The sequence below is a fragment of the Podarcis pityusensis genome (assembly GCF_964106645.2).
Source record: "Podarcis pityusensis genome assembly, chromosome: 3".
Taxonomy (NCBI): Eukaryota; Metazoa; Chordata; class Lepidosauria; order Squamata; family Lacertidae; genus Podarcis; species Podarcis pityusensis.
Window position 1 is genome coordinate 119,477,666 of NC_138026.1, and position 23,520 is coordinate 119,501,185.

The 23,520-nt window shown below is 46.6% G+C and overlaps 1 protein-coding gene across 1 annotated transcript in view; it reads left to right on the forward strand.

The window, feature by feature from the left end:
- The window catches only part of ADCY3 (adenylate cyclase 3), a 93,187-nt gene that overhangs the window by 42,214 nt on the left and 27,453 nt on the right, over positions 1 to 23,520 (forward strand). Inside the window, exons 4-7 of the mRNA XM_081000880.1 lie at positions 10,197 to 10,327; positions 11,829 to 11,940; positions 15,862 to 15,989; positions 21,295 to 21,453. Of these exons, the coding sequence (XP_080857006.1) occupies positions 10,197 to 10,327; positions 11,829 to 11,940; positions 15,862 to 15,989; positions 21,295 to 21,453 (530 nt within the window). The remainder of the gene's footprint in view (positions 1 to 10,196; positions 10,328 to 11,828; positions 11,941 to 15,861; positions 15,990 to 21,294; positions 21,454 to 23,520) is intronic.

The following is a 23,520-nucleotide window of genomic DNA, read 5'->3' on the forward strand; positions in this document are numbered from 1 at the left end:
ATACCTGGGGCTGCCCCCCCCCCCCGCCCCTGGAGCTAGGATCTGGGAAACCTGGGTTCAAATCTCCAAAGCTATTGGGTGACCTTGGGCCAATCACTCTCCTACCTCACAAGGTCGTGTGGGTGTATTGGGAGAGCTCATGTACTGCCCCAGCGTGAGCTCCTTGGAGGAAAGGCAGATTATGAACGTGAATAATAATAATAATAGTAATAATTTATTTATACCCCGCCCATCTGGCTGGGCTTCCCCATCCACTCTGGGCGGCTTCCAACAAAATATTAAAATACAGTAATGCATCAAACATTAAAATCTTCCCTAAACAGGGCTGCCTTCAGATGTCTTCTAAAAGTCTGGTAGTTGTTTTTCTCTTTGTCATCTGGTGGGAGGGCGTTCCATAGGGCGGGTGCCACCACCGAGAAGGCCCTCTGCCTTGCTCTTTTTCACCGTTTAACTGTTGCTTCTTCTGGGAAAATCTTTTGGTTTACTAGGATCTTCACTTCCTCCATGTACCAATACCACTTTCCTTTAGCAGACGTGGGCTTGGCTTCTGTGAGGCCTCAGAGCCTTCTGTTTCAGATCTAGACCATCTCCTATGGTGGGTGCTTATGGCAGATGTATTTGTACATGGAGTTTGGCAACACACGCAGCTTCCTCTTGGCTTACAAGGCTTATTATTATTTTATTTAATCATTTAATTTCAATTAAATTTGTATACCATCTTATAACCGCAGGTCTCAGGGTGGTTGCAACGTAAAACCACAATATAAAAAGACAAAATACGTAATAAAAACAAAAACAAGGCCATAATCCCCCGCCTCCCAACACATTTTAAAAGGGCACAATTCCGAGCAGAATCCAAAGTGTTGGTGCTGACCTTTCAAGCCCTAAACGGCCTCAGTCCTGTATACCTGAAGGAGCGTCTCTACCCCCATCGTTCTGCCCGGACACTGACGTCCAGCACTGTGGGCCTTCTGAAGGTTCCCTCGCTACGAGAAGCCAAGTTACAGGGAACAAGGCAGAGGGCCTTCTCGGTGGTGGCACCCACCCTGTGGAACGCCTCCCATCAGATGTCAAGGAAATAAACAACTATCTGGCCTTTAGAAGACATCTGAAGGCAGCCCTGTTTAGGGAAGTTTTTAATGTTTGGTGTTTTATCGTGTTTTAAATATGTGAAGGCAGAGCAGATCCATCCTGGTTAGTAGCCAAAGCCCCCCTAGCCTTCTCCTCCTTCATGAATTTGTCCAATCCTCTTTTAGAGCCATTTAGAGCATGAGTAGACAAACTAAGGCCCGGGGGCCGGATCCGGCCCAATCGCCTTCTCAGTCCGGCCTGCGGAAGGTCCAGGAATCAGCATGTTTTTACATGAGTAGAATGCGTCATTTTATTTAAAATGCACCTCTGGGTTATTTGTGGGGCCTGCCTGGTGTTTTTACATGAGTAGAACGTGTGCTTTTATTTAAAATGCATCTCTGGGTTATTTGTGGGGCATAGGAATTCATTCATTCATTTATTCTTCAAAATATAGTCCGGCCCCCCACAAGGTCTGAGGGACAGTGGACCGGCCCCCTGCTGAAAAAGTTTGCTGACCCCTGATTTAGAGCAATGGACCTCCCTCCCCTTTAGACTTCCCAGCTCAGTGTGCAGTGGTTGGGGGGCTGAGCCTAGGGATGTTGGGGCTGAGTGTCGCTGTGCAGGGACACTTTCCTCCCACCTCCTTGCTTATTCCACCCCCCCCCACACACACTTTGGAAGAGCCCCTGAACCTTGTGCCATAGTAGTCCTCCGGCTCCTGGACCATCCCTTTTGCAGCCCGGGTGCTAAGAGCTCCTGCAGGCGGTTGTCATAGCAACTTCAAGCACCCGCTTCCTCCTTCCATAGAGAGAAAGATGCTAGAGTCAACACCAAGCAGCTGCGAGGAGGGAGCAGGCTGCTGGCAGGTCACGCTCCCATCCACTGGGTGGGCTTTTGTGGCTGCGGTTGTTGCTGCTGCTATTTTATTTAAAAATCTGTAGAGTGCATTCAATGTACAGTGGACGCTTGGGTTGCGAATGTGATCTGTGCGGGATGCACATTTGCAACCCACAGTGGCGCATCTGCGCACGCGCAGGTTGCGATTCGGCACTTCTGCGCATGTGCAAAGCATGATTTAGCGCTTCTGTGCATGCACGAGCGCCGAAACCTGGAAGTAACCCGTTCTGGTACTTCTGGGTTTCGGCGGTCCGTAACCCGAAAAAACGCAACCTGAAGTGTCTGTAACCTTGAGGTAGGACTGTATATTTCCCCACCGACTGGGGGTCCTGATCCTAAGAACATAAAAAGAGCTTGCTGCATCAGGCTGGTGGCCCAGCAAGTCCCCCATAGGAGCCAACTCCTAGGGGCGGAGGGGTCTTTGGGCCCCCCAATAAAAAAATCGAGGGGGCCGTCCTCACCCCAAAGTTGATGGGCATTGCCATTCAAATAATGTGCTTGCACAGCATCATGGGATCAATTATATGGGGCAGGGCTTACCTGGAAACCCCCCCTCCCCATATTTTATTCAAGTTGGCACTCCTGTAGAAGAAGAAGAGTTTGGATTTGATATCCTGCTTTATCACTACCTGAAGGAGTCTCAAAGCGGCTAACATTCTCCTTTCCCTTCCTCCCCCACAACAAACACTCTGCAAGGTGAGTGGGGCTGAGAGACTTCAGAGAAGTGTGACTGGCCCAAGGTCACCCAGCAGCTGCATGTGGAGGAGCGGGGAAGCGAACCCGGTTCCCCAGATTGCGAGTCCACTGCTCCTAACCACTACACCACACTGGCACTGGGGAGGCTTTTCCATTTTCCTTGACCTTGCAGAGAAATCATTTGGTCAGTTTGGGAGTCAAAATGATTTCAGGGCTGTTTTCCTGTGCTGCTTCAGACATGTGGTTTATATATTTATATACATGTTTGCCTGGTACATTTATGAACATTTATTATATATAAAAGACCTTAATTTTTTTATTTCAATAGCATGCTGTGCTCTTCAGCCTGAGGGCCATATTTTCTTTGAGGCAGCCTTTCAGGGACTGCACGGCAGTGGTGGGCCAAAGGGGGCAGAGAAGCAAATGCAATATTTACCTTCCTACAGTAGTCTAGTTTCTGTGCACTACCCTCCTCTCAAACGTAGCAGAGTTGAAGGCCAGAGGCAAAAAACCTTGTTATACAAAGCTTGGTCAGCAGGGAGGGTGACCTAGGGCTAGTCTTCGGGGGGGGGTGTGGTCAGGTAGAGAGACCTGGAGAGCCACATTTGAACCCAGGGTTTGTGATTCCCCAGCAGGGTTTTATTTCTCCATTTTTCTTGGTTTGGAATGCGTGGCTGTTGCGAAGAGGGGCGGAGGCAGCCGGTTTGCCTGGACAGCTGAAGTGTTTACAGCAGCCGGTGAAATGAGAACTAGGGGTTTTTTCTATCTCCTGCCCCCCCCCCCCGTATTCAAGCCTTGGAGTAAGGCTGGCTTGAGCCGTTGATGTTTGCTTTTTTGCGTCTGCCGTTGCCATTTGCCTCCCCCTGGGAGTTGTTTGGGAGGATGCTGTGGGTATAATTTGATGCTTTGGTTTTAATGAGGATGATTTGACAATACATATCGGTTCAGGAAATGAAGGATGAGATGCTAAGTGCCGGCTGACGCTGAGTGTCTGATGTTCCGAAGGGGGAAAGCAAACTCCCAGCCAGGAAGCTAAGGAAAGCTCCCCAAGAAAGCTAAAGATGAGACACGAGAGATCTGTAATGAGATATTCCGATATTTCCACTTTGGGTTGAAAGTAGGTTTCGTTCAGAGCTGTGGACCGCTGTCTCCTCACTTGCAATTTCTTGCAGCTGGTGTTCAGAGGCGTACGGACACTGGCAGTGGGAGTAGTGATCATCATAGCTATTATGGCTTGCAGCCATTGGTAGCCTTGCCCTCCACAAATTTGCCTAGCCCTTTTCGGAAGTCATCCCAAGTTGACGGCCATGGCTGCATCTTGGCAGTGCAAATTCCACAGTTTGACCGTGCACGTTGCAAAAGGAGTAGTTTTGTTTTGTTTTGAGTTATTAAAGCATTCAAATACAGTGGTACCTCGGGTTACAGACGCTTCAGGTTACAGACGCTTCAGGTTACAGACTCCGCTAACCCAGAAATAGTACCTCGGGTTAAGAACTTTGCTTCAGGATGAGAACAGAAATCGTGCGGCGGCAGCAGGAGGCCCCATTAGCTAAAGTGGTACCTCAGGTTAAGAACAGTTTCAGGTTAAGAACGGGCCTCCAGAACGAATTAAGTTCTTAACCCGAGGTACCACTGTACCACCTTTTGAATTGCAGGGATAACTCACTCTTTACAGAGAGTTGGTTTTTCTCACGTTTGCATAGGATGGGATGAGCCTGTCAAAATATTCGATCGTCAGCTATGAGAAGGGCTGTGTGATGTGTATTATATTTAGTCACTTGCTTCTGTATTGTTAGAAAAAGCCAAAAAAAGAATGTACAGGCTGCGAGAGCTATCTGAGGATCTCCCTGATGTATTTTGGGACTGATTCAGACAACCGCAGCAGGGTGGCTTGAATGGGGAAAGAGGTGGGCAGCCTCCCACGTGGGTAGCTGCTTTGGGGAGATGGGTAGCTCTCTACATCCAGCCTTTGCCAACCTGCTGCATTCCAGATGTTTTTTACTCCTGGCTGTAGTCAGCTGGCTGTGGCTGATGGGAGTTGTGGTTCAAAACATCTGGAGGGCACCAGTATGCTAGGCCCGGGGGTAACCCGAGCAATACGGTCCAGGTCCGGTCCCAAATCCAAGGGTTCCGCGAGGAGTCAATCCAAGAGGGCCAAGGCAGGACACGTGGCAGAAAACCAGACAAGATCAGGCACAGGATCACAGGCAGGTTCTGGCAAACAGCAACGTTGCTCCCGCAACCTGGGGCGGGGTCCGACAGCCTTTTATATTTGTCGGGTAACGGCCGGTCCTGATTCCCCAGCAACTCACCTCCCTGTCTCGCCTGAAGGCGAGCACTCCTCCTGCAAGTACTCAGGTCTCTCCTTCTCTCAGACCTCAGTCTCTGCAGCTCGGGAGACGTCGGTGGGTTACTAGAACCAGAGGCCGCCTCAGCCTCCCCTGACCCAACTGGTGGTGGAGCAGCTGTAGGTGATGGCCCAGCTGGAGGCAACGAGGTCATCCCTGCATCTGGAGCCAGGGCAGGCTCAGGTCCCTGACTTGGCTCAGCTGGTGTTTGCTGCAGGGGAACCTGTGCAGACTGGGATTCTTCAGGATCAAGCCCCAGACTTGGTTCAGATGATGCCTGAGGCAAAGGATCCGGAGCGGACTGAGACTCCTCTGGTTCCGAGTCCGAGCCCGAGTCCCAGGCCATCACAACCAGGTTGGCAAAGGCTGGTGTAGACCTTACAAGGCTGGAGAGACCCATGGCTGGCCCTCCTGCCCATCCACATGAGAACATAAGGAGAGCCTTTAGCTGGATCAGGCCAGTGGTCCATCTGCTCCAGCATCCTGTTCTCACAGTGGCCAACCAGATGCCCATTATGGGAAACCAGCAAGCAGGATTTGAGCACAAGAGCAACTCTCCCCTCCTGTGGTTTTTGGCGCTGTGCACTGCTTAATGTGGAACATGAACCCCTTGTGCATCCTTTAATGCCCCCTTGCATACCCACCAGCATTTATCTGATGAAAAGAGGGATGTGCTATTCCATCATCATCATCATTTTTAGACCCTGCCAATCTGACTTGGTTGCCCCAGCCCCTCTGGGTGGCTTCCAACATATATAAAGACATAGTAAAACATGAAACATAAAAAAAAACTTCCCTAGACAGAGCTGTCTTCAGGTGTCTTCTCAAGGTTGTATAGTTATTAATCTCCTTGGCTCAGCAGGTTGCATAACTCTGTACCCTCCAACATTTCTCTGATGAAAAAACGATACAATACTATACAATAAAAAGGTAAAGGGACCCCTGACCATTAGGTCCAGTCATGACCGACTCTGGGGTTGCGGCGCTCATCTCGCTTTATTGGCTGAGGGAGCCGGCGTACAGCTTCTGGGTCATGTGGCCAGCATGACTAAGCCGCTTATGGCGAACCAGAGCAGCGCATGGAAACACCGTTGACCTTCCTGCCAGAGCAGTACCTATTTATCTACTTGCACTTTGACATGCTTTCGAACTGCTAGGTTGGCAGGAGCAGGGACCAAGCAACGGGAGCTCACCCTGTCGTGGGGATTTGAACCGCCGACCTTCTGATCGGCAAGTCCTAGGCTCTGTGGTTTAACCCACAGCGCCACCCGTATACAATATGATAGTCTTTATTGTCATTGTCCCATACAGAATAACGAAATTGAAAAAATCTCCATCAGACATTCAAAAACCAACAAGCCTGCTATCCCAGCCTGGCTAGCCCCCTAAAAACTGATACCCCATAATTAAATACAATATACTCCCATAGAGGCTACCTTACACTGCATTTAAAACCAAAATCGCATTTGGATAGAAACTGTTTCTCGGGCGGCTGGTCCTAGTCTTTATAACCCTGTACCTTCTTCCAGAAGGCAGAAGCTGAAAGAGATCATTTCCGGGGTGCGCACTATCCTGTGCTATCTCTGCAGCTTTCTTATGGCACCTGGAAGCGTAGATTTGATCCAAGGTGGGAAGAGTGCACCAATTATTCTCTCTGCAGTCTTTACAACCCTGGACAGCATTGCTTTTTCCCTGAGCGTGCAGCTCCCAAACCACACACACCTTAGGGACGTCCTAAGGAAAAGCAGGACATTCCAGGGTCAGATCAGAATCCGGGACAGCTTCTGTAAATCCAGGACTGTCCCCAGAAAATAGGGGCACATGGAGGGTCTGTGGTTGTTCATACAATGTCCACCGGAAACAGCTGCTGTCCCAAACTTTCTCCCTGCTAAATCCAGAGTTTTCTTATGCTTGGAAAATCTGAAAAGGACAGCTGCTCTGCTTTAAAAGCTCTCCTACCAGCTTTCCATGGACACCGTTGTCTTCTGTTTTTTTTTTTTTTTTTTAAAAAAAGGGGTTTTTTTTTATGTGGAACTTCCTCTAAAGAAGCATGGTTGCTTGTTGGGTTGAAATAAACGACAGACGAATGACAAGTGTCATATGGGAGGCATCTCTCGAGCATGTCTCGGGGAGTCCCTTTTATTGAATATTACAGCATTGCCACATATGTGCTTGTTGCTGATTGGTTAACACAAATAAAATGCAAGGGTTGCATATAGGCATTAATCATCAATAGATTAAAGGTTGGGAAAGGGAACACATGGTTGGACAGGTATGAAAACCTCCTTATTAAACTATTACTAGTGATTGATATTACAAGACTTAAAAGAACACAACCACCGCACTCCGCAGACGTGGTCAACCATGCATCAAGAACAGGTCAGGGTACGATGTTTCATGAACTCAATGTGAACTAAACATTCTAGGGTGGGTGAGGAAGGAATGCTCCAGCTTAGAGCGGTTTGCCAGACTCATGTGCAGAAGCAGAACTTCCCATCAGTTGCTTGAAACAGCAACTGGCCAGAATGGATGCGAAAACTTGGGTTAAAATCGCCTCCGGGAATGGACTGCTAGGGGACAAATTGATTGAGTAAAATTGTGGATTTCGTGGGCAAATCTGTGCGGGCCCTATGGCAGCTCGCTGTGTTCGTATGATTCGTTATGCTCAAGGTACAGCCCTGGTCTCCATTGCGTTTGGCCAGCCTGTCTAAGGAATTGCTCCTGTAAGAAGGTGATGGTGTGTTCATGGAACAATCATCGTTCTTTGTGCTGTAAGTGCCACCAGAGGGAAGCTGCCGGCACATTTATGCCAGAGCCTGACAGCGCGTCGTGACGCTCCGAAATGCGGCGGTTGCATTCTGCTGGGGTGGTACAGGTGGTTTCTACGAACACAAGAATAAAAAGAAGAAGATTTCGCACAGAGGAGGGGAAGAGGAGAGTGGCAGTAATAATGTCTCATTTCCAAAGGAAATGTTGTAAACACTGTCTGGGGTATGCACTGAGACACTGAGGCCTTTGGATGGTAGCAGGTGCCCTAAAGTGGCCACTTAGGGACCAGCAAGAAAGAGATCAAAAGAAGGACAGGTTTGCATACAAAATGTGTGCATGCTGATTTATAGGCACAGGTGGAAATCGAGGAAAGGTTGCTGTAATTTAAACAGAAATAGAATACATCTGGGCAGGATGGTGATGGGGCGTTCCAGCTCAGCCTGCCCTCCAGGTACTAAAGCAATGGTTCTCAAACTTTTTTCTCAGTGCCACACTTTCGGAATAAACAATGGTTTGCACCACAGCAGATGTTTTATTGATAAGAAAGACATCGGAAAACAAAATGAAACAACTCCTAGCGGTGCTTGATTTAGAACACAGAACACAACTACTTTATAATACGTTTGTGGGGCATCTGGAAGGTGCAAAACAATGCAACTACACATTCTGCAAATTAAAAATAATAATCATTTTTTGGCTACTGTTGTTGGCATATGTCTGTCTTGGGAGACAAAGGGAGGAGGGCGTCTTTGTGGGTGAAGCAAACTGTTGGAAGGTTGCAGCGCCAGCTGTGGCTGTAGAGACCGATGCGGGAGAGACATGTTTTGTTGCAGCCGGGGCAGAGCAAGGCGTCTGGTTGTTCTGACGCAGGTTCGCCATGACATTTCTTCTCTCTGTGCTACTCCCAGCTGTCATTTTTCCACTGGTCACTGCTGTGAATGCATGACCTGACTACATGTTTCCAGGCGGTCGTCTGCATGGAATTCCCACACAGTGGAGTTGATGTTACTATATTATACTAGACTGAAGTGTTTAAATGTTTCTTTGATTGTCCTTGAATCTTCCTGCTGCACTTGCCACCCTCTCCTGCCGCACCAATAATAATAATAATAATAATAATTAGTAATAATAATAATGATTTATTATTTATACCCCGCCCATCTGGCTGGGTTTCCCCAGCCATTCTGGGCGGCTTCCAACAAAATATTAAAATACAATAATGCATCAAACATTAAAAGCTTCCCTAAACAGGGCTGCCTTCAGATGTCTTCTAAAAGTTTGGTAGTTATTTTTCTCTTTGACATCTGCTGGGAGCAGCGTTCCACAGGGCGGGTGCCACTACCGAGAAGGCCCTCTGCCTGGTTCCCCGTAACTTGGCTTCTTGCAGTGAGGGAACCGCCAGAAGGCCCTTGGAGCTGGACCTCAGGGTCTGGGTAGAACGATGGGGGTGGAGACGCTCCTTCAGTTATACTGGACCGAGGCCGTTTAGGGCTTTAAAGGTCAGCACCAACACTTTGAATTGTGCTCGGAAACCAGCGTGGCTCTTGGTTCTTCATCTTGAAACTGGACCAACTCCTTCATGGAGAGCCAGCCTAGTGGTTCCCTCTAGAAGTTCAGGACCGCAATTCTCATCAGCCCCAACCAGCAAAGCTGTACGATGCAGGGACTGACAGGAGCTGGACTCCAAAATACCCAGACAGCACCAGGTTGGCCAAGGCTGGAAATTTCATCCTAAGGTTTTCCACACGTCTATGCTGAGCTCCGCCTCTGTTGCTTGCCACAGGATAAGGAGGAAATCCCGATATTGTTGTTGTTGTTTAGTCATGTCCGACTCTTCGTGACCCCCTGGACCAGAGCACGCCAGGCACTCCTGTCTTCCACTGCCTCCCACAGTTTGGTCACACGCATGCTGGTAGCTTCAAGAACACTGTCCCACCATCCCGTCCTCTGCCGTCCCCTTCTCCTTGTGCTCTCCATCTTTCCCAACATCAGGGTCTTTTCCAGGGAGTCTTCTCTTCTCATGAGGTGGCCAAAGTATTGGAGCCTCAGCTTCAGGATCTGTCCTTCCAGTGAGCACTCAGGGCTGATTTCCTTCAGAATGGATAGGTTTGATCTTCTTGCAGTCCATGGGACTCTCAAGAGTCTCCTCCAGCACCAGAATTCAAAAGCATCAATTCTTCGGCGATCAGCCTTCTTTATGGTCCAGCTCTCACTTCCATACATCACTACTGGGAAAACCATAGCTTTAACTATACGGACCTTTGTTGGCAAGGTGATGTCTCTGCTTTTTAAGATGCTCTCTAGGTTTGTCATTGCAATCCCAATATTAATTGACTGTAATTCCAGGGTGGTCTTGCAGGTGAATAAGTCTTACCCAACCTTCTCACATTCCCCTTCTTTGTGTCCCTGCCTCAGGAAGGCCTGATGCTGTCGATTTTGCCCAGGCACGTAGCTGACGAGATGCTCAAGGATATGAAGAAGGATGCCAGCCAGAAGGAGATGCAGCAGTTTAACACCATGTACATGTACCGCCACGAGAATGTCAGGTAAGGAGCGGGACTTCCTTCTGCAGGGAGTTCCACATGCTTGGTGCCACTACCGAGAAGGCCCTGCCTGGGGCCGAGGCAGGTTTTGCTTCCCAAGGAGACACAGAGGGGAGTCTTTTGCCCAGAGATCAGCAAACGAAGGAGGCACAAGATTTGCAGCTGGGGAACTGAGATTAAAGGCTCATCCAAACTTTAGTTTGTGCCGTGCTTTCCAGGCGCACATCCATACTTTAAAGCTCTGTGTCTGAGTAGGTTCGCCTGCCCACCCCCTGGATCATTCCCCAGGAAAAGCACCTCCAAAAAGAGGGCTTACATTGCAAGAAATATTGAAATATCTGAAATATTGTTGGTGCTGTACATAAATAAAACGAATAGTCTCACAATTTAGAAGTGTTGAGACAAAGAGGAGAGGGGACTTGGAAGGGAACTGAGGAAACTTCATGCAAGCTGGGTGAGATGTAAAATAGTAGCCTTAAGCTGAGATACAGGCAGACCAGAAGTTGGCACCTGTCTGTCTTGCGAGACATCTGTAGAGACTGATGTGAGAGAGACATGTTTCGTTGCAGCCGGGGCAGATGAAGGCAACCAGTTGTGCTACTGCAGTCATACTGTGACATTTTTTCTCTCAGTGCTGCTCCCAGTGGTCTTTCTTCCTCTGGTCACTGCTACGGACACACGACCTGACTGCTTGTCTCCAGGCATTGCGGTCATCTGCAAGGGATTCCCAGTAAGCAAAATATAACCAAAGACAACATGAGATCTGAATAAAGGTTTCAATAATAATAATAATAATAATAATAATAATAATATATTTATACTCCACCTTTCCCGGTTCAAAAACCGGGCTCAGGGCGGCTAACAACAAATTTAAAACCCTTAATTGTAAAATCAGCATAAAATACAGTATAAAAACATGGGTAACAATAAAATTCAAAATTCAGAAATCAATTTAGGGGAAATCCATCTAATAAACATTAGATAATCACCAGGGCTAGCTGGCTGAATTGGTCCTACTTGGGCCAGCGAGGAGGCCGGGGGAGAATTAGCTGTGGGGTCTCAGAGCGGGTGATCTTCCTAAAAGGGGAGGGGGAAGGAAGAGAAGGGAAATAAAAGATCAGGCTGAATTAAAATTAAAAGCCAGGCGGAATAGCTCTGTCTTACAGGCCCGGTGGAAGGAGGTTAAATCCTGCAGGGCCCTAGTCTCATGGGACAGAGCATTCCACCAGGTTGGAGCCATCACTGAGAAGGCCCTGGCCTTGGTGGAGGATAGTCTGACTTCCTTAGGGCCCGGGACCTCTAAACTATGGTTATTCATGGACCTTAAGGTCCTTTGCGGGGCATGCCAGGAGAGGCGGTCCCGTAAATAGTAGAATCACCAGGCCGAAAAAGTCAATTTTTGGAGGAATCTAGTTGGCCCCCAACTTGGTACAGGAGCTTCTTGCTACAGCAGCTATTCGCATGACCTGCCAACCTAATCTCCTTTGTTCCTTTTGTTTCACAGCATCCTCTTTGCGGACATCGTGGGTTTCACGCAGCTCTCGTCCTCCTGCAGCGCCCAGGAATTGGTGAAGCTTCTGAACGAGCTTTTTGCTCGCTTTGACAAATTAGCAGCGGTAAGTTTCCTCGGCAGACCGTGCGTTCCTTCAGGATTTGACCTCTAGGATGCTGGCCGGACCGGTTTGAGTTGGGGATGGTGTGTCAAGGGAACAGTCCTTGTTCCAGTGTGTACAGTTCCTTCTCCTGTGCGGCGCCAGAGGCCAGGGACAGGAGGGACACAATTGCCCGAGCAGCGCTGAGTTCTGCCACCTCGTTTTCTTGGCCTTGTGGGCGTTCTCAGAAAAGCGCTCCATTGCATGAGATTAACAGCGCTCAGGGACTGAGAGGTTCATATCCTGGTAAACTGATACCTTTATATAGCTGCGTTTCCTGGAATATCAGAATATAAAACCTATTTACGAAGCCCAGGGACACATTATCCTCTGTTCTAATTCAGCCTCCATCAGGCTTTAGCCACTCTCTTCAGGAACAAGAGATTTCAACAAGAGATTAAGAAGAGTTTCCTGAGAGGGCGGGGGGTGGATTTGCTTTTTATCAGTGGAAGAGAACTGCCTCAGAAATTGGGGCGGGTGGCGGGTTTTGCCTTGATTAGAGAATTTTAAGAAGAGGCTGGACGGCCACCAATCAGGGACGCTGAATTTCCAGTGTTGGCAGAGGGCTGGATTGGATGACCTTTGGGAAACCCCCTAACTCTGTGCTTGTAAAAAGCTGGGCACTGCTCTGGACCATGGGGGAAGCTAGTGTGGCAGAGTCAAAGCATAAGATGAGCATGGCTGTTGGATCAGGCCAGGGCCGGATTTAGGTTTGATGAGGCTGTAGGGTAGTGAAGATAATGGGGCCCTTTATATGTCCAGCTGTCCTTTGTCTACAACAAATTATCGCTCTTTTTTGTGTTGAATATATGCTATATGGTAACTGATGGACCTAATAGGTATCTAAAGCTATTTGCACATGTTGTTATGCAACCAGTCCATGCAGAATGTAGGCACCCTATATACAGAAATGAGCAAACCAGTGATATTTTAGGGAGCAGGCTAGCCCATTGCTTACATCATAGGAGCCTACACAACACAAAACACCGTTGCTGTATGTAGGTTTTATTTTATTTGTTTTTTATCTTATATTTTGGAAATGTACATCCAGTTGTCTTTTTCTTTAAATTTTTTGGGACCCCCAAGAGAGTGGGGCCCTAAGCTATAGCTCACTTAGCTTATACAGTGGACGCTCGGGTTGCGAACGTGATCCGTGCAGGAGGCACGTTCGCAACCAGCAGCGTTTGCAACCCGCAGCGGCACGTCTGCGCACGCGTGGGTTGCGATTCGGCGCTTCTGATTTAGCGTGATTTAGCGCATGTGCTATCACCAAACCCCGGAATTAACCCGTTCCGGTACTTCCGGGTTTCGGCGGGTCCGTAACTCGAAAAAACACAACCTGGAGCGTCTGTAACCCGAGGTATGACTGTATGTAAATCAGGCGCTGGATCAGGCCTAAGGCCCATCCAGTCCAGACTCCTTTCTCACCATCTCCAACCAGGTGCCCCCACGAGAAGCCCATATGCAGGACCTGGGAGAGACAGCGCCCTCCCCATCTGTGTTTCCTCCCAGTAACTACTGGTATTCACACTGGTTCTGATGGCGGAGCGAGAACAGTGGACAAGGACCCAAGGACAATAGGTTTCAAATCCCTGCACAGTCATCTTTGCCCAGTTGCTCCCAGTATAAGTTACCTCCCAGGGTTCGCCCTGGAACTGGCAGGCTATGCACAGCCCTAGAAAATACATATTTTTCCTCCATTAAGAAACAGACAAATAAATGTATAAACCTCAGTATTTTTTGGTTTCTAAGAATTCACAGGCAACGCTGGATGCTCTCTGTGAGTCTGCTGTATATTTTGCAAACTAGTTCATTTCTTCGCAATGCTTTTCGACACCTCTTAAGATGTTGTAACCAAGTTTTTCTTTTATTTAGCTACGTATTTATTTCTTGCCCTTCATTCTAAGGTCCCACTGCTGGTTACAGCATCAGAAGCAATATTAAAGCAACTTAACAAAACTTACAACCATAGAAATACGGTTCCTGGTACCAAGGGGGCATGTGTTTGTTTATATTTGAATACAGTTGGCTGCCATCTTGAATCAAGATGGTGGACTGAACTTTGAACAGCACTGATTTTTTGGTTTTTTTTAGGATTCCCAAACAGGGCTGGGGAGGAGCCTGCTGGTCTTACAATAAAGAAGGGCTGAATGCCTTCATTTTTATGACCTATTATAATGCCAGCTGTTTAAAATCCACATTTTTGTGGCAGAGAAGAATAAACCATCAATAAACACTGGAGCAAAACTCCTCCTTTGTCTGCCTGGGAGCAGTTCTATGGATGATCATTTGAATCCTTTTTAAACTCACGTGATAATCCTTTTATACTACCAATATTTGTTTGGGAAATTGCTCCTTTTTTTAATTACTCTTGCAAATTTTCATGGTTACCGTCCTCTGTTATTTAATTAAGGCCTTGTTCCATTGGGAAATAGACAGAGCTGGGTTGGTAAGATTTGTGAATGCAACTCAGAGAGGAGAAACAGCTTCTCTTTAACGAAACAGAGAGGCTGAATGGATAAGGAAGGGTGTTTTGGGCTCCCAACGCTTTCTGTTAGGAGACTTCATTCCAAGCCATGCAAGAAATTGTACCCAAAAAACCAGTTTCAGCAGATCTGAAGGTCAGCATGGATAGAGCAGCCTGCCCTTGAAACAGATAACTTTGAATGTCATCAATATAAATACAAACGTTTTAAATATAAATGTTTTAAGTAGAAATATCTTTTTACTGATTGTTTTATTGTTCTGTTCTTTATTTAAACTGCTTTGAGGTGGTTCTGTTTTTTCTGCGCTTAAGCAGGATGTAAATTTATTATGAAATAATAAAATAAACAATTTTAACAACTGTGGGTGCCGATAACGTGGTGCTGATTAACTCCAAGGTTGCAGGTTTGATCCCCATAAGGGGCAGCTGCATATTCTTGCATTGCAGGGAGTTGGACTAGATGATTCTTGCTGTCTCTTCCATCTCTACAATTCCAGGATTCTCCTCTTCTTTGGCGATCACTCGTAGCTGAGGAAGATTGTCTTCCGTAAACACAGTTTTAACAATGAGTCCATAAGTGACTGTGGAGGCCAATTCTGGATCCACACGTCCTTCCATAGCTGTCAACCGTCCCTTATTTGGCGGGAAAGTCCCTTATCCCAGCGCCATGTCCCGCTGCTGTCCCTTATTGATGGATGTTCCTTAAATTTCCCGGGTTTCAAAGGAAGCAGCTCCTCTCCCTCCCTCCCTGCCGGCCAGGGAGGAGGGAGGCTCCAACTGTGTTGCTTGGCTGCGTTGCTCACCCAATAAGGAGTCTAAGAACGACTGGGGGGGTGGAGCTTGCATGCCTTGTGCCGATCAAATCGGCCGCGTTGCCTGGGGACTCGCCTTTGCTCAGCGCTTCCCAGCGGAGAGGTGACGGTGGTTTTCCTTGCTGCATCCCCTTTGCCGGGTTGCTGCGCTGTGGGAACCACCGCTTGAGGCTTCGTTTGGCTGCTGGCTGGACTTTCTGCCTTTGGCTCGGAGGGGCTCAGAAGTCGAACATACCTGTGTTCAGAAAATCCCTTATTTTGGCTGCTGATCCCTTATTTTCGAGGCTGCTGGTCCCTTATTTTCAAATCTGTAAGTTGACAGCTATGCGTCCTTCCACAGTGGGGACATAGGTTTCCTGGTGGGAGTTGATCATGGTGTGGATTTGCCAAGCGTGCCTTCCTCTTAGCATGTTTCTCCCTTGTGTCCTGAATTCGAGTGTCTTCAAAGCCCATGACACCTTTAAACCTCTTTTGTTGACCACCAGCATTACGCTTTCCATGAGGCAGATTTCTACATTATGTCCTGGCAACGCTCCACTGTTGGAATTAATTCCTTTTCTTTTCCTTTTCCCTTTCCTGCTCTTCCAGAAATACCACCAGCTGCGTATCAAGATCCTGGGAGACTGCTACTACTGCATCTGTGGTCTGCCCGATTACCGGGAAGACCACGCCGTCTGTTCTATCCTGATGGGCCTTGCTATGGTGGAGGCGATTTCGTAAGCGTGCCTATTAATACATTTATTTATCTGGTTTCCAATTTAACATTTTACAATCACAAACATACACCACAAAAACAAGATTCCAAGGAATCTCCTGGAATTCCCTCCTCCTTTGTGGGTCCTATTATTAATCATTTCCTCCTGCATCTTTTATGATAATAGTCCGAATCTTTCACATCTCCATTATATCCAAAGTTCATCATTAAACTACTAACGAATTTTAACTGTTTACAACTGTTTAAAATGGTTTTTAAGGTAAATTGTAAATTTCCCCCATTCCTATTTAAAATTCTGGTCTTCCTGATTTCTGATTCTTCCGGTCATTTTTGCCATTTTGGCATAATCCGTCAACTATTTCGTAAGCAATTCCTGCCTGCAGTTCCGGTATTTTTGTGGCTCTTAACTCTTGGCATTGGCTCTGGCTTCATTTTTATTTTCCATCCAGAGCTTCCTTCCTTTCTCTGGAAGGACTGTTGGTATTTCATGAGCAGGATCCGGAGGCATGCTGGAATGTTAGGCTGGCCCAATCAAAGCACATTTGAAGGCTCTATCACACCATCCCAACAAATCCACTTCTTTCTTTTCTTTTAATAAGCTTTTTTACTGTTTGGAAAGTGGTGGCTAAGTGCAGGGGAAAGTGTGGGATGAGCGGAGGAGTGGTGGGAAGACGTCTGACATTCCACCCCACAAGGTGGAATGCAAGATGAACACATGTTATGTTGTTATGTTATGTTATGTTTATTTATATGCCATCTTCCAGCCCAAAAGGCTCCCAAGGTGGATCCCAGGAATAAACATACAAATGCAATAATGATGCAAATGATACACGTTCAAAACATTCCAAGAGTAGTTTTAAAAAACCCCACATATCCTTGTTCCTGCCAGAAAGGCAAAGGACATTCCCTGCAAAAATGTTGAGAAGGCAAGGATACTTAAGCAACATCTTTGTCTTATAAGCCCTCGCTGCTTCCAGCAGACTCTGACCGACAGACATTTGGTTATCCCCATAACCACATCAGCAGGAATGCTGAATAAAGACCAGGTGTAATCTGTTAGAATTCCTGCTCTGTGATTGCAGTCATGAGATTGTTGTCTTTCACATGAGGGTATATGTTTTGACTCCACAGAGTGGGAAGTGACGGAGACAGGATGTTTGTGTTACTGTGTTCCGTGAAGTGGGACTATTGTCCTTTGTTCTTTTTCTCTTTGCTGTCTGATGCTAGAGAGAAAGGGAGCCATGTTGCAGTGATCCGTGTGTGTTTATATGTAAATAAAGTAGATTAGCCAAAATGCTGAGTTGTTAAGCAAACTGCGAAGACTCTGCGGATCCCTAGGTGTGCCGATGTCTGTTGATATCGGTCGCTGTGATGTTCGGGCAGGAGAAAGCTTTTGAAGCTCCGATCGACCAGGAGGGAGAGAACATGCCAGTCGGGCATGTGTCTCTGCCAGGGTCCTACTCAAGTGTAGGACGAGCTCCTGACAAGTCTCTGCGTAAGCTTTGCGAAAGCAAAGCAGGATGAATGCTCAGTATTCATGGATCTGCAATAGCTCAGCCGGTAGAGCATGAGACTAGATGGCCCTCTGTGGGAATGTTGAAGGTGGCAGGAGAGGATATATTGTTTATTAATATCCTTCCTAACTTGCGCTAGCAAGTTCCTTCACTTAGCAGAGTGCATTCCCCTTCTTACGCAGGAGGAAGCTGGTCGCAAACTCGTGTGAGTTTCTTGAGACAATAAGCAATTCAATCTGGCTGGTCCAGATTGAGCTATGTTCTAATATTTCTGGTAAGACCCCTTTTGAATCCCTCCTAAAAGAATAAAGACACCACAGTCCTATTCATAAGTAACAAAAAGTAGTTTTACTCGCAATCAGGCAGAGCACACTGTGATCCCTGAAGGCAGGCTTTAGGCTTAAAGTTACAAACATGTACAAACCGGTCTACCCCGTATGGGAGATAACCTGGGGAACTGCTGTGGGAGCCAGCAGTCCTGTCCAGCTGATGCAGGAAGCAGGCAGGACGAACAGGAAGGTTGAAAAGAGGACGGTAGCAGCGTGACTTTGCCTTTTACCAGGTCTGGAAAGGTCACACCCACCTACTAGTCACAAGCAAGAGGAAGGATGCTCCAGGCCAGGAGGAACAGGAAGTTTCAACTGGCTGGACCAAACATTCCCTTGCATGCCACTCTAGCAAAACAAGGAATGTTGTACTTGACTGCTCCCAGTGGATTACATCCCACACCCTTGTGGTCCCTTCAGCTCTATGATCTGGAGGAATCCTTCCTTCCTTCCTTCCTTCCTTCCTTCCTTCCTTCCTTCCTTCCTTCCTTCCTTCCTTCCACAAAGATCCATTGTTGAGATGGTTTTCCTGGACCACTTTTCCTGCTCTTTCCTGAAATCTGTGGGATCAGAGATTTGCAGCCCCAAATATGGCTGCTTCATCTGGTGTGTACGGATCTCCCAGAGGCATGGACTTGCCTGTAATATTTCTCTGATGGGTTAGGATCTTTGGACCACCTCCCTGCCCTTGCCTGCCTTCCTTGAACTAAGCAAGTATTCTTCCTTCCCTGACTCAAGCCAGGATTCTCACACCTTATGGTTCTTCTCCTAAAGAGGTGGCCCAAATGCAACTCTCCAGGCCCCTCTATGTGGCCCTTGGGACAATCACCAGGCCCCTCTCCCCAGGCCACACATTGCCCCTTGCTCGCCTGGAGGGAGCAGAGAAAGGGGTGTGTGAATGTAAGAGTAGAAACTAGCCTCCTAAGGGGGAAAAATGGCATTTGTCGCTCCACCCACTTTTGTCTCTCACTCCAGACATTGCCATGTGGCCCCCAGAAAGTTTGTCCAGAAAGGAATGCTGCCCCCAGGCCCAAAATGGCTCCTCTTATTAACGCCTGGCGGCTTCTGAGCTGTGAGCTTTTATATGAGCTGGAGACCTTTCTCGACAGATCTTCTTTCCACCCACAGAGTTCATCACTAAACAATCTCCCTCTCCCGCTAATTATTCCTCCTCATTTTTCTAAAACAAAACTTGGTCTCAGGGACGGAAAGCTCTTAATGTTTATGGAAAATTACCAGGGGATAGCAGTGAAAGCTGGCTTAGTAGCTCGTTTATAGAAACAAGGGACAGTCGTTTAAATTCCAGGCGTGCAAGAAGGGAGAGAGGAGTGGTGGGCTGCTCAGCTCTGTTTTTTTGGAAACTCAGATCTCTTTCGCTATATGAATGATAGAGTCCTTCACAGCTGAAGGATCCCTGACAGATGGCCACCCAACTTCTGTTTAGAAACCTCCAACGAAGGAGAGTCCGCCACCTCCCGAAAGAGTCTGTTCCACTGTCAAACAGCTCTTACTGTCAGGAAGCCCTTCCTGATGTTTGGTGGCAACATCTCACACCCCTTGTCCAGAATCTAATAGAGATGTCTTCTTAAGGACACAGTATAAACCTGCTAGATCAGGTTGGGTGGCCCATCAAGTCCAGCATCCTGTTCTCACAGTGGCAACTCTCTTCCCTCCTGCGGTTTCCAGCAACTGGGTTTCAGAAGAGTTGCTTCCTCCAGCTGTGGAGGCAGAGCAGAACCCTCCTGGCTAGGAGCCATCGATAGCCCTCTCCTCCTCCATGGATTTGTGGCCATCCCTGCCTCTTGGGGGAGGGAGTTAGATGTGCCTCTTCAGGCCTGCTGCTCAAGTTTCCAAACTTTTGGCTCAAAGTCGTTTTTTAAAAGTCAAACACAAGGGTTGTGTGTTTTTCCTATTAAGCGCAATGATTCTTCTTATCATCATCATCATCATCATCATTATTTCTCTCTCTTTCCCTATTATCTGTCTATCATCTATCTGTCTAATTTCTCTCTCTCATCTATATCTCTATATCTATCTATCTCTATCTATCTCTATGTATCTCTCTATCATCTTTCTTTCTTTCTTTCTTATATCTATCTATCTATCTATCTATATCTATCTATCTATCTATCTATCTATCTATCTATCTATCTATCATCTATATCTCTATCAACTATCTATCTATCTATCTATCTATCTATCTATCTATCATCTATCTGTCTATCATCTATCTACCTACCTACCTACGTATCTATCTATCTATCTACCTACGTATCTATCTATCTATCTACCTACGTATCTATCTATCTATCTATCTATCATCTATCTATCTATCTATCTATCTGTCTATCTAATCTATCATCTATCTATCATCTATCTATCTATCTATCTTATCTATCTATGTATCATCTATCTATCTATCTGTCATCTGTCTATCTACCTAAGTATCTATCTATCTGTCTATCTAATCCATCCATCTATATCATCTATCTACCTACATATCTATCTATCTATCTATCTATCAATCAATCAATCAATCAATCTATCATCTATCTATTTATCATCTGTCTATTTATCTGTCTATCTATCTATCTATCTATCTATCTGTTTCTACCCCTATCAGCTGCCCTTCACCCTAATGTCCCAGAGCAGGTTGCAGCATTATAAACATATTAACCAAGACAACAAGAACACGCCAACAGCATACAAATCAATATGGCTAACTTGCTCCAACAACTGACCTCCGTCCCGCAACGCACACGTAAACAAACCTCACTGCAGTCAGCTGAAGGCAACTAACCATGCCCTGGGGCCCCCAGCCCCTCTCACTGAAAGAGAATGAAATGAAAAGAAAGGGAGCCTATCCATGTGATGCTGACACACAAATCTTGCACATACACTATGGAAAAGAGGGCAAGTTTGCCACCCCCTTCTCTCCCCCCACCTCTCTTTTCCCCTAACCTTATATTGTATACAACATTTAAAGTGTCACATTGAATAGAACTGTACAAAGGACTTCATGATCTGAAAAGAGAGACAGTGTTTATTATTATTATTAATAATGATTATTATTTGAATTTATATACTGTCCTATATCCGGAGGTTTCAGGCCGGTTCGCAGAACAAAATCAAAATATAAAACCACAAAATATATAATCAAAATAAAAACAACAACCCAATAACCCCCCCCACAAACACCCCCCCCCCACACATTTTAAAAGGGTATAGGATAGGGGACTTTGGTAACCCAAGAAAATCTTTAATAAAAACCATTTTAAAAACCCAACATTGACAACAATTTAAAGCAACTTGCGTTTGAAACCTTTAAAAGTTTCAAACAGGCGAAGCAACCAAAGGAATGGCAAACAAATGCTCGCTGGTTGTCTGTGAGCTGCTGGGGGCAGATTTTTGTTTCTCAAGAATTGAATTGTGTGTTCGTTGTCATCGTGGGCTCCTTCCTCCCCAGCTACGTCCGAGAGAAGACCAAAACAGACGTGGACATGCGCGTGGGGGTTCACAGCGGCACCGTCCTGGGCGGCGTCCTTGGCCAGAAGCGCTGGCAGTACGATGTGTGGTCCACAGACGTGACGGTGGCAAATAAGATGGAAGCCGGCGGCATCCCAGGGTGAGAGGAGTTTCCCCACTGCTTCCTAAATGTCCTGTGTCTGGGATGGGGACCATTCCAGCATGTTAGGCTTGCTAAGATGTATAAGACTGAATCAGATAAGTGCTGGAGATGCAATGAGGTTGAGGGGTATCTTCTTTCATATGTGGTGGACTTGTAAACGGGTAAAAGAGTATTGGGAGACAATTCATAATGAATTGGGGGAAAAAATGTTTAAAAGCACTTTTCCAAAAAAACAACGACCAGAGTCCTTTTCGTTGGGGATAATTCAGACAGAAATCCCCAAGTGTCTAAAAAGGTTATTTATGTATGCCACTACTGCGGCCCGTGTTTTGCTAGCCCAAGAATGGAAAATGAGCAAAGTCCCAACTAAAGAAGAATGGCAACTTAAACTGATGGCATATGGTCAGCTTGTGGACCTTACATATAGAATAAGAGAACAAGGAGAACATATGTTTAAAAAAGATTGGAAAATGTTTATTGAATATATGGGGGGAAATTGTGTATATTTTAAAAAGTTGACAACATTAAGATAAATTCAACAGTGTAGATAAGTTTTGATGGATGTAATAATGGAATACTGAATTGTTTAAAGGTAAAGGTAAAGGGACCCCTGACCATTAGGTCCAGTTGTGGCTGACCGACTCTGGGGTTGCGGCGCTCATCTCGCTTTACTGGCTGAGGGAGCCAGCATACAGCTTCCGGGTCATGTGGCCAGCATGACTAAGCCGCTTCTGGCAAACCAGAACAGCGCACGAAAATGCCGTTTACCTTCCCGCCAGAGCAGTACCTATTTATCTACTTGCACTTTGACATGCTTTCGAACTGCTGGGTTGGCAGGAGCAGGGACCGAGTAACTGGAGCTCACCCCGTTGTGGGGATTTGAACCGCCGACCTTCTGATCGGCAAGCCCTAGGCTCTGTGGTTTTGTTTATGTAAAATATGCAGGGATTTATGACATGCAAAATGAACCATTGAGAGAGAAGAAGGGAAATATTTTAAGGTTGTTTAAATGAATACTCTTAATTGTGAAACAGAAAATTTATATATATGGAAATCATTCCAGCAGGCGAGAAAGAAGAGAGGACAAAAGAAATAGGAAATACAGAGAGAATCGTGTTTCTTTTCATAAACTCATGCTATACAGCCATGGTGGTCTAGTGGGTTGGACAGCATAAACCCCCAGGTACAAACCCCCACCCAGCTATAACATCCACTGGGTGACCTTGGGCCAGTCACCTTATTGTTGTTGTTGTTAAGTCGTTTAGTCGTGTCCGCCTCTTCGTGACCCCATGGAACAGAGCACGCCAGGCACTCCTGTCTTCCACTGCCTCCCGCAGTTTGGACAAACTCATGCTGGTCACTTCAAGAACACTGTCCCACCATCTCGTCCTCTGTCATCCCCTTCTCCTTGTGCCCTCCATCTTTCCCAACATCAGGGTCTTTTCCAGGGAGTCTTCTCTTCTCAGGAGGTGGCCAAAGTCTTGGAGTCTCAGCTTCAGGATCTGTCCTTCCAGTGAGCACTCAGGGCTGATTTCCTTCAGAATGGAGAGGTTGGATCTTCTTGCAGTCCATGGGACTCTCAAGAGTCTCCTCCAGCAAGTCACCTTAACCTACCTCAAAAGCGTGTTGCAAGCAGACTATTTTTTGGGGGGCGGGACTTTTTTGGGGGGGGGAACTATAGCCAAATGAAAGCTATAGTTCTCATTTAGCTGCTGCAACCACTCCATAGAGCTGAAAGCACAGAGAGTCAGAAGGATTAATCTGCAGGATATTAAGCATTTCACTGGTTCAGGTATTTAGCAGGAAGCCCAGAATTCTGACCCCATTCTGCCTGCGCAGTAGAATAAGTTGTAGCGAGGAGGATTTGAATGAAAGGCAAGGGAAGGAGAATAAATAAATTGTTGTAAAATAAGTTGTAATACAATAGAAAGTAAACGGCAGTTACGGCGGCAGGTCAAGGAAGACAACAGGAACATCGTGGACGTAAGCAGGGGAAGTCAAAATGTAAGAAATTGTTCACTGAAAGTGAATTGAATTCAACATACAGATACATGGGTTTTGTTT